Source organism: Pristis pectinata, chromosome 19, assembly GCF_009764475.1.
Source record: "Pristis pectinata isolate sPriPec2 chromosome 19, sPriPec2.1.pri, whole genome shotgun sequence".
Classification (NCBI taxonomy): Eukaryota; Metazoa; Chordata; class Chondrichthyes; order Rhinopristiformes; family Pristidae; genus Pristis; species Pristis pectinata.
Genome location: NC_067423.1, coordinates 20,886,896 through 20,898,971, shown reverse-complemented (window position 1 = coordinate 20,898,971; position 12,076 = coordinate 20,886,896). Strand labels below are relative to the sequence as shown.

The 12,076-nt window shown below is 38.5% G+C and overlaps 1 protein-coding gene across 3 annotated transcripts in view; it reads right to left on the bottom strand.

The window, feature by feature from the left end:
- Nucleotides 1-12,076, bottom strand: part of ccdc146 (coiled-coil domain containing 146) — a 109,153-nt gene that overhangs the window by 55,941 nt on the left and 41,136 nt on the right. For 2 of the 3 annotated variants that reach the window (XM_052034037.1, XM_052034035.1), the window contains exons 4-5: nt 11,039-11,248; nt 1,177-1,234 (exon numbers count right to left, since the gene is read on the bottom strand). The exons of the other annotated variant lie outside the window; for it this stretch is intronic. In XM_052034037.1, coding sequence (XP_051889997.1) covers nt 1,177-1,234; nt 11,039-11,248 — 268 coding nt within the window. The remainder of the gene's footprint in view (nt 1-1,176; nt 1,235-11,038; nt 11,249-12,076) is intronic. 3 annotated transcript variants of the gene reach the window in all.

Sequence of the window (12,076 nt, the reverse complement as noted above, 5' to 3'; positions counted from 1 at the left end):
TTAGAAATGATAAAAAACTATGAAGGCTTCTGAATGCTCTTAGACATTTAAAAGTATTAAAGATATATTTTATTAAAGAAATAAATACATTGATGTATCTTCTAAACTAAACATTTAAGAATATTTACATAAACTTGTGCTGCAAATATTTTCAAACTAATTTAGTGAGTTACTTATTATAAATCCATTATACAGAACTATTTACAGAGAACTGTCGCCAATTTTAGTTTTGGAACATAGGAACATTGGAATAGGAGTAGGATGTTTAGACCCTCTTGCCTGTCCAGCCTTTCAGTGAAACTCCAGTAATCCAGCCCATGCAGCACTTTGATGGTGCTGAACTGGCAGATTTCCCAGACTATTGGATGTTATTTCTCTTCGTACTTGAACATACTTTTAAAAAGAATGTTACATAGTAACATAATTTTTCCAGTGAACTGGGTAAGTTTAAAGGGAATGCAGGAACTGAGGCCCCAGTGAGTGAATAGGTAGGATTAGGTAGATACTTAACAGGCATAAATACACATGTTCATAAAACCATGCTACAGCAAAGCCTATCAGAAAGCAAGAAATAATAAAACTGTCATAATACCCAGTTCCCATGCTCTCCCATCACTCAGCAGGTTCCAGTTTCAGCACTCATTTTTAACTCACCTGGTTCTGTTGGCCACCCTTCTTTGAACCTTAATGGGTTCACTGAAATGTTACCATGTACCATCTTTAAAAAAATGTGAATTAGAAGTGTATTGGAAAATATTACTGAAATAACATCTGATAGTCCAGAAAAGCTGTCAATCCAGCAACACCAATCCCAAATATGCTGGATTAACAGAGTTATGGCACAAATAAAAGAGCGAGAACAGAGCAAAACATAGTGGATTTGAACAAGACCTTTAATCCCATTCTGCATTCCTTCAAACTGATAATAATTCTGCTAACTGTTGTTTGTACATGGTGCATATGATTAATCATGCTATATTACAATATGTAAAAGCCAATTAGGATCGCCAAACTAAATCATTAACAAAGTAACTCAGAGCTGAATGCCCCTGATATGAGGGTACCTTGTAACAACAAATATGTGTAAGGGTGAAATGATTCATTATACTCATCCTAACACAAAGTAGTATGTATATATTTTTTTTTAAAGATTGAATTGTAGGCTTAAAAACTCACTGCAGCTTTTGGTAGTCTCTCAAAGTCTTTTTTAAACATCACCAGTTCTTCTTCTAAACTGCAACAAGATAGAATTCTGGTTAAATTATTAATTGAGAAAAAAATATGGCCCATACTTAATTCAAAGCTGCTTTGAATTAACAGATATCATTCCTAACCATTTCCTCTTTTTGTTGTTTATGTTAACTTGCAGAACAATGTATATTCTTTATTAGTCACATGAACATCGAAACACAGTGAAATATATCTTTTGCATAGAGTGTTCTGGGGGCCAGCCCGCAAGTGTCGCCATGCTTCCAGCGCCAACATAGCATGCCCACAACTTCCTAGCCTGTACGTCTTTGGAATGTGGGAGGAAACCAGAGCACCCGGAGGAAACCCACGCAGACACGGGGAGAACATACAAACCCTTTACAGACAATGGCCAGAATTGAACCTGGGTCACTGGCGCTGTAATAGCGTAACGCTAACCTCTACACTACCGTGACTTCTGAAGAGCAATTTTATTTGGGGGGGGGGGGGGGGGGTTGGATTGGATAATTAGGCTCCAGAATACAAATCACAGTTTTAATAAATCTGTGTAGAAACAGTTATAGAACAATCGCAAGCCCAAATTAGGTATACAATTGTAAGTATTTTAAAAACTGTTGTGCCTCTAGAAGCAACTGGCCAAGTATCAAAGAGAATTTGGCTCTGCTGCCCATGAGGGAGACCCTGAAGGGGGAGGAGTCATAAAGGAAATTCTGGCTTCCAGGGTTAGGGGAGGAAAGAGTCTAGAGGAGTGCTACGAAGACGGAAGTATTTTAACACAGAATGAAATTAAATGAGCAGGCCAAATGAATGAAGAGCAACAAACCATTAATATAGTAGAAGAGTCCCAAACAATAGAATCACCTAGTCTCCTATTATTGGGGAGTCCCTCCCTATTACCCCTATGGAGAGTGCCTTGCTGCACATGTCAGCATTATGAACTTCCATTTTCAGGAGGCAGGGATACAGCAAGGTAGTTGCTATGGAACTTGATTATTAACCCAAAAGATGCATATTCAAAGTGCATCAAGTTTTAAGTAACTATTGCTCTTCACAGATAGAAACCTGCTACCTGGTCTAATGCACAACTCTTGTCCCACGCTGTGTAAATAAAAAAAATAAACATGCACCTGTCTCTTGAACTATCTAGTGTCTTAAGTGACCACACCCTAAGCATTATGATCCAGGAACATACAAGAAGTAGGACCAAGCTTGCAATAACATCTTGGCCAATCTTCTACCTTAGGTCTGTTTTTCTGTATTATCCCTATATCCTTTGATTCTCTATTCACCTATGTCTTAAACTACTGAGGACCCTCAGCCCTTTCAAAAGATTCAGATTCATTCTTAAATGGCTGATTCACTCTTCAGAAACAGAGCTGTAGAGTCTTGAGCAGGGGAATATCCTATCAGCTTCTATCCTGTTAGGCCTCTTAAGAATTTTATATGTTTCAATGAGATGACCATTCATTTCTTTAAAAAAATACTGAATGGACAAGGCCAATATTCCCTGAAGTTTAAAGATATCTCTATTAGTCATATGTACATTCAAACACACAGTGAAATGCATCTTTTGCATTGAGTGTTCTGGGGGCAGCCTGCAAGTGTCGCCACGCTTCCAGCACCAACATAGCATGCTGACAACTTCCTAACCCATACATCTTTGGAATGTGAGAGGAAACCAGAGCACCCGGAGGAATCCCTCGCAGACACAGGGAGAATGTACAAACTCCTTACAGGCAGTGGCTGGAATTGAACTCAGGTTGCTGGCGCTGTAATAGTGTCACACTAACTGCTACACCACCGTGCATATCATAGGGTAATACTTGCTTCCCAAGAATCAGTCTAGTAAACTTGCTTTGGATTTCTTCAGTAGGTAAGGAGACCAAATTTGTATCCAATACACAAATACGGTCTAATTGCAGTAAGACTTCTCAGGGCAGAAATTCTCAGTCACATTAGCTATGGCTACACACTGTACTCTGCTTCTAAAATTTGGTTCAGTTGAAAGTCAACTTTGTTAAAAAAAATTAACACTCCATTTGTTTCCCTAATTATTTGCTGTTCCTGCATGCAACTTTGAAATTTGTAAAAGAACACTCGCGTCTCTTTGAATACCATCATCTGCCAATTAAAAAAAAATTATTCCTACCAAAATTGAATAATTTACATTATACTCCAGCTGCCCTGCTCTCATCCAATTGCTCATCAGACCTATCTTTACAGCTCTTTACATTTTCCTCATAATTCACTTCAAAATCTAGCCTTGTTTTGACAGAAATCCCCTAATTGCCATCAACATCCTATGGGTCATCATTGACCAAAAGCTCAACTGAACCAGTTTTGTAAATGTTGTGGCTACACTCGGAGGTCGGAGGCTGAGTACCCTAGAGCAAATAACATCCTTTCTACCTTCTACGAAACACAAGTCAAAGCAGAGGTACTCTCCTCTTGCCTGGCTAAGTGCAGCTCCAAAAACCCATTAAAAAAAATTCCCAATGGGGAAACAACTGGGCGGGGAGAATTGGAGATACAGATGTGAATGTTGGCATGATAACTGAAAGGAGATTAATTGGTGCTGAGGTACGGCTTTCCCGAGGATAACAACAGGCAGTAGGATTGGCCAATTGTTAACTATGAAAAGTTGAAGAAGGCAGATAACTGGAAAAAGAAGATGCCTTGAATACCCAGTAACAAGCCAGATGGCATCAGACCTTTTACCTCATAACAAAGTAATTGGATATTGACAGTTAAATAGAAGGAATATAATAGGACTTTTCAAATAGGTATGAGCTTAAAATATCTCCAAATCCACAGTTATCAAGCAGGCTTTCTTGCTTGTTAACTGTCCTGAAATCTAAATATCACAATCTCAATTGCTATGTAGTTATTTATTAGATGAAGAATTCAATTAATATTTGAAGGAGAAGGAACTTTTGATCCCAGAGTACAGTTTTGTTATTCTGTAGCATGGAAACATACTTGGCAGTATGAATAAATGTCACCACGTGGAATACATCCAGCACAAGTGGAGCTCATAAATAAAGCATTAAAGTTGTGCTTTAAAAACTATTCAGAAAACGCTTTACTCCTAGTTATCCAATTTTAAACAACAATTATATGCAGTTATTTATTTATATAAAATGAATACAAAATAAGAACATTCATCAGGTCATAGCACACAAAATAACCTCATTTTTTTTAAAAACCAAACATATAATCGAGTACAAATTTACAAAGGTGCCGATGCCAATGCTGAACTTAAGATCCTTACTTAAAATAACCAGTTTGCTCCACAAGATATCCTAACTATTAATTAAATTAGAAATTCTTTCCCTCAAACACTTGTTTGGCCTCTAGGCTTTTTTCTTCAGCTACAGACCAGTTTTAAGAACAACCTGTAATGCTGCAAGAGCATGCGATTTTGTTTCAAATCCTTATGTGGCTCTGACAATCTCTGCAATCTCATTCCAGCCTAAAACTCTCAGAGCTATGTGCACTTCTCCAGTTCATCCCTGAATTTAATCACTCCATTACTGACAACTGTGGCTTCAGCTGCAATTCTCTCTCTCTATGTTTGTCTCTCTAACTCTTTAACACAGTGAATAAAATCTATTTCTTTAACAAGCTTTTGGACATTTACCCTGATATCACTTTTTGAGGATGCTTTTCAAACTTGTTTGATAATATTATTGTGAAGCACCCTGGGACATTGTGTTATGTTAAAGGCAGTATATGAAAATCAAATACTTGTGAGAGAAACAATGTGTAAATAGAATTACTAATAAATTCAATAATCCAACTGTGAATTGCATAGAAACTTATTTTTCCAGTGAGTGGTTGGAAAGTGAAAATCACTAGAGCAAGGAGGTGTTGAAGTGACCAGCACAGTTCCACTTGAGGGAAAAGTAAGTAGGAAAAGAGACATCTGTTCTTGGGGTTAGATGAAGTGTGGTGGGAAGAGGTTCGTACAAACATTAGGATGTATCTGTTGGGCCGAAAGGGTTTCTTGCCTGCTGTAGATTGTATGTAAGACTATGTAATATTAAAGTGAACAAAGTCACTTGACTGATGCTTGTAAATAATTACTTTGTTAAAGTAAGTACACACATTGCTTTACATAGACCGATTAATTAGATTGTTGAAAACAACTCATGGCAATTTTAATCCCATCTAAAAACATTTCTTCTAAATTATTGCCTTGACAAAAGGAGTTATGTCTTTTGGCTTATTAAGACTATTCAAATTCACTCTTTGATGTTTCATCCTAGTAAGCAGCCAGTTTAACTGACATTTTTTCTTTTCAGCTACTTTACCACTTTCTGAGTAATGTCTCATAAAAGGTTGGTATAATAATTTGCTGTTTTAACTGGAAGGGCGATTAACAACATAGGAATACACTAATGGCTTTGTATTAATGATGTAGAATGTAGAACAAAGAATAGTATAACACAGGAACAGGGCCTTTGGCCCACGATGTCTGTGCTGAACGTGATGCCGAATTAAACTATAACCCATATCCCTTCCTTACCTGCATATTCATGTGGCTATCTAAAAGCCTCTTAAATGCCTCTGTTGTCTCTGCCTTCACCACCACTCCTGGCAGTGCATTCCAGGCACCCACCACTCTGTGTAAAAACAACTTGCCCTGCACATCTCCTTTGAACTTTACCCCTCTCACCTTAAAGCTATATCCTCTAGTATTTGACATTTCTACCTTGGGAAAAAGATGCTGATTGTCTACCCTATCTATGCCTCCCATAATTTTATAAACTTCTATCAAGTCTCCCCTCAGTCTCCAATGCGCTAGAGAAAACAATCCAAGTTTGTCCAACCTCTCCTTACAGTTAATACCCTCTAATCCAGGCAGCAGCCTGGTAAACCTATTCTGCGTCCTCTCCAAAACCTCCACATCCTTCCTGTAATGGGGTGACCAAAGCTGCAAACAAATACTCAAATGTGGCCTGACCAAACTTTTATACAGCTTCTGTGTGGCCTAACCAAATTTCTTTCAGCTGCAATATTGCTTTATACAGCTATAGTATGAACAGCTACAGTATTGCTAGAGAATGAACATAGATGTCTATACACTGCAACAGTTGTTACTGCTGTACTGGTGATAAGTGCCAAGTCACAATGCTCCAGCTGCTATTAGCTAACATAAATCTGAACTAGTTCATCTTTTCATATTTTTAAATGTTACTTGGTGATCTGCCCTTTCCAATGTACCCTGAAGTTCACTGAATGTCTAATTGCCTTGGGCAACTTTTAGTCATCCAGAGCAAGCTTTTGGGTCAACTTATCTGTTCTTCCTCATTCACACGTCAGTGAATCTACAGCTACAAATCTTTCTTAGCGACTTTCTAAACTGGGCATGTTGCTGATATTTGAATTGTTGCTTGCAAGGATATGGTTGAATGACTTTATGTTTTCAGAAGAGACACTAGCTGTCCTGCAACTGTTGTACAGTTCTGATGGATCCACAAAAAAGGGAGTGTTAAGGATTATCATTATTGGCAAAGATCAGCAGAGAACAAATGAGTGGCAGCTCAAAGCAATACTATATTGTCATATAAAGTGTAAGGGAGCAAGTTCATTTGAGTAGAGAAAAAGGAGGAGAGCAGATAAAGTTTCTTTAGAACCTATCTTTCAACTTCAACAGTTGCAATGCATCTGACATAATCTTTGGCCAATAGCTTCACTACAGTCTACCTCAATGAGTACAGCACTTTGAGAGATAGTGACCATTTCCTTGACATTGCCTGCTCCCTAGCATTGTGTGCCAGCATACCTGCAAGAAAAAAAATGGTCTATGTTAGCATGTTTTCAGGGTTGAATGTGTGGATAGTAATTGAAACAAAAAGATGTAGTTAAATGAGGGAAGTAAATAAAAAGGAAGTAGTGGATATAAAGTGTACAAGAACCAGCTGTAGGAAGTTTAAAGATTTGTAATGCTGTGATTATAGGAGGGTAATGGAAGGCTGAAGAGACTAGCCTTGTCAGTGCTGATGCTGCAGGTGATGCAGACAGTTTATGTTTACTATTTTTCTTTTGTGAACTAGTCCTGCAATATCTGACCACTGCAGTCAGGCTAGTAACCTTTGCCCCCTCCTCCTGGACTCCTCCACCACAGGATTCCAAAATCTGAAAAATCAGAAGCCTATGTAGAAAATATTCCAGTTATCATCTTAACTCTACAGCATTCATTCAAATAAACGATTTGCAAAGTGAATCCTCCCTTTGCAGCAACTGAAGTTGCCCTTCCCCTCCAAGCTGACGTATTGCTGTACATGTACAACTGCCAGTGTTACAATCATAATCAACTAAGGCACCTACATCAACTTTGGCTCTTGCTGATGTTAACAGATAGATTTTGCAGTTGTGCACATAACAGGCTTAACATTCTCAGTATATTGAATGTTTCACCCTACAGAAAGCCTTTGATAGAGGGGGTAATACATCATTTTGTCCAGTATTAATTTAACAATTCCATTTCTTCACTGTGAACTGAAACATTTAGGAAACAAGTCATAACATCTGCTGCCTAGAAACATGGAACATTTTAGAAGTTGCACATTGGCTAAATCTGTAACTTGAAATCAGTCCAATGTTTTGACCTTTCTTTGACTGTTCATTATAATTTTTAACAAATGTGTTTTTTATGTTCAGAAGAAATTCTCTTTTGTTTATCCCTGTGTATATCAGTTTTTGAAAGGGTTATATTTGCTGATTAATTGCCTAGTTCCAAGTTGCCGGAAAAGCAGATGTAACCACAAAGGAGGAGGAATTTCTGTCTGGGTGGTGAAATTAAAATTCTATCCATAAAGGAAGGATAAGGAAAGAAAACAGGAGTGCTTGGAGAGAACCTTGACAAAATATTACAAAGAACCATGTCCTGCAAACAAATTAATTAAAGAAAATAATTAAATGCAAATGTGTGGCCAATCACGGGAAAATATAATGAACAATTAGAGGATAAACAGAAATTGGTGGGGATTAGTTACAAATAATTTGCACGATGACAAAAAAGCTACAGGAAAGATGGTAAATCCAGACATAATTAAATGAAGGGAGGCAAGATGCAGAAGAATAGAAGCAACTGAGGGAAGCAGGAAAGATTGGATAACAAGCCTTTAAAAGCAGCAGCTCCCAAAAATATAATCTTTGATTTATCTTCTCTGATTTTTGAATGCAGTAGATTCTTTTAAAATCAAATAGTTATGAAAAAGCATTAACATGCTTATGTCTCTGTATAAATAAATATGAAGGAAAATCTGAGAAATACACAAAGGGTGGCACAAGAACTAATTGGACTGTATGTTTCAGGGAACTAAATTGTTTAACTATCTAATTTAAAACTTGTTTAATTAAAGGTGAAATGAACTACATCGACATATCAACACAACACCCTGCACAACAATTAAGACGAGACTTGGTCAACCTGGGTCGTTTTCTCTACCTTGGCAGTCACTGCCGAGTAACAGCTATCAATGACGAATTGTCAATTGCACATTTAGTGAGCTGGTCAACCCACAATTCTCGGCTGCGCAGGCAGAAAAGTGATGGATGACCACGAGGCAGAGCAGTGGGTCCAGATAGATGGTGCAAGAGCTGTTGGGGCCACTCATCTCTTAAACAGATACACCACACTTGATACTGTTGGGGAACCCAGGGATGGCCTCCTAGGGAAAGCAGCAACAGCTAAATTTGAGGCAACACAGTTAGCTCTGCTGCACATAGGACATGTAGGTGGGTAGGGAAAATCTAGGAGAGCTATGGGTATTGGGGATGCGATTGTAAGGGGAGTAGACAGGCATTTCTGTGGCTGCAAACAAGATTCTTGATTGGTATGTTGCCACTCTGGTACCTGGGTCAGGGATGTTTCAGGTCAGCTGCATTTCATTCTAAAAGGGGAGGGTAAACAGCCAGAAGTCATGATCCACATTGATACTAATGATATAGGTAAGAGAGATGAGGTCCTGCAACTAGAATTTAGACAACTTGGTCATAGATTAAAAAACAGGACCTCTAAGGTTACTTCCAGTAACATGTGCAGTGACTATAGGAATAGGAGGATAGGTCAGATGAATGTATGGCTAAAGGGATGGTGCAGAAGGGAGGATTTTTGAATCACCGGGATCATTTCTATGAAAGGTGGGACCCATACAGGCAGCTGCACAATGCACCTGAACCAGAACAGGTCCAACATCCCTGCAGGGAGACGTGTTCAAGTTGTTGGGAAGGGTTTAAACTAGTTTGGCAGGTGAATTGGGCACAGGGCACGGAGTAAATATACAGTTGGAGGCAGACGGAAATATAGAAGAAAAACTAAGTCAGTGTAATAGAGCAGAGCATGAGCAAGTAAAGGTGCATGGGAGTACTGGAAGGCTAAGTTGCATCTGTTTTAATGCAAGGAGCCTGCCTGGTAAGTCAGATGAACTTAGAGCATTAATCAGCACATGGGAATATGAAACTGTGATCACAAAGGTATGGTTGAGGGACTGACAACTCAGTATTCCAGGGTATAGAAGTTTCAAATGTGATAAGGAAGGAAAAAAAGAAAGGTGGTATTTCAATATTGATTAAGGAGATCAATGCAGTTGTAAAGGTGGATATCCTAGTAGGCTCTTCAAATAAGGCCATATGAGCAGAGGGAGATAAAAGGATGATCACTTTAGAGTCGCAGAGTTGTACGGCACAGAAACAGACCCCTCAGCCCATCACCTCCATACCAACCATTTTGCCCAGCTACACTGTGGCATAACCCCATTTTGTTGTACTACTAATACTGCCTCTTCAAAATTCTCCAAATGCACCAGCAGGAACAATGAACAGTCAGTGCTCTCTCTGAGGCTAATTTCCTCAGCATCCAGGCTCTGAGCAGTCAATTAACTTGAAAGACAGGCCTAGATAAGCACTATATTCCAAGCTCAATCATCACAAGTAAGTCTAGGAGAAAAGAGAAAACATTTCAAGGGCATCCCAAAGCCTCCTTGAAAAAATGTAACATCTTCATCAACACATGAATCCCTGACCAAAGATGCTCAAACTAGCAGAGAAGCATCTGGGAAGATTGCAAATATTTAGACTTTCTCCAATAGAAGAACATGGAGGCCAAAAACAAACAGCAGAAAGAGCAATAATCCAAACATTCCACCCATCCATCCTCCCCGTAACACTTATTGCAAAGTCTGCAGATCCCACTTACAACTCAATAGTCACCTCACAGCTGATAGAACCGTAATGGAAGCAAGTCATCCTTGACCCTGAGGGACTACCTCAGGAGGATTGTAGTCTACTTGGGTATAAAATTGGAACACAGCCTGTACCTAACCAATTGTGGTCTATATAGACCTGAACCAAACCCACACTACTTTTATTTTTCCTGACCTGACCCACTCTGACCATTAACACTCTTCCTGCCCTCCTCCGTCTCACACACAGGCACTACCTGTGTCTCTCTGCCTGCCCCTTTCTTTCACTCTCTCCCTCTTTGTATCTTATATTCCCTGTCTGCATGGCAAGGCTGGACCCAATCTGAATGATTCACGGACATGTTTACCTGACCTAACCCTAACTCAATCTAATTAGTTCTTTGGGCCTTGATCGGATATAGGAGTCATTGATATGTCGCACTTACTTAATTTAAAAATTGCTCAGTTAATCTCAATTTATCTCCACGCTTATAAATACTTTAACGTAGCTAAAAATGTTTCATTTTTGATGACAGATCTTTCATCAATATTATACATGGAAGACTTATCATATCTATCAGAGCAAAGTATGAGCATAATGTCACCAAATAGAACAGAGAGATAATATAGCTTCTTACTAAATAGCTCTGTTCTTCTGTTGAGCAATGCGCTCTTCTGTCTGGTTGAGGTCATTCTGAAAATGAAGCAGCTGCTGTCTCAGTTTGTTGACATCTGTATTGTAGCTCTCAGGAAACTGTTCACCTTTTTCAAGCTCCTGCCTTTGGTGCTCTAATTCAGCAGTGAAGAACTTAATATCCTTCAATAATTTGATCTCAGACTCCTGTGTCCTAAAAACATAAGATATTTTTCCAGTCTTGAAAGTAGTTTGTATTACACAAAGAACATAGAAGGGCAAAGAATTAAAGCAAATTGCATGATATAGTTAACCATCTGGATACTTTGCAGAATATGCCATGAGTTCTAAACAGAAAACAGCAAAATTATTCAAAGTAAATGTTGTGATACAATGGCCGCCACTTTAAAAAGATACAAACAATGAAAACAATCAAGCTATAAAAGGTAGGGGACAAGTGATTCATTACACTATAAATAAACTTATTTTGATTGTGTGCAAGAACTGGTCATGGGTCTTTGAGCTTCCCTGCTGCATATATTTTGCAGATGACATTAGAAGCAGAAATTACCCAGATCACAACACTGCAAATTCTTAAGTATTTCAAATGAACTCCCAGCAATTACCTCCAAGGAATGAACTGAGGTGTTATTTGCCTGGCAACATCCTGATTGATCCAGAAAATGCTGATATATTGAATTGTACCATGAAGACACAATTTAGTTGTAAGTGCCTTGAGTGAGGAGTCAGAGAAGTTCAGAACATGCTTATGGTGTTTGTCAGATGGTTTCTTGCCATTCATATTTTGGTTTCTCCCTTAATAGAGAGACGTTGAAATTCTCTTCAAACTTATGTTTGATGAGTGCTACTTCAGCAGAAGATTATGGAAATCCCAAATGAACATGTGAATGGGGTTTCCAATGGCCTTTTTCCAAAGATGAAGCTATCTATCACAAGGATATTAATTACATCCAAAAATTAATTTCCACAGGAATTTTTTGAATTTTCTGAAAGAATATATTAATAATCTTAGCTCTTCCAG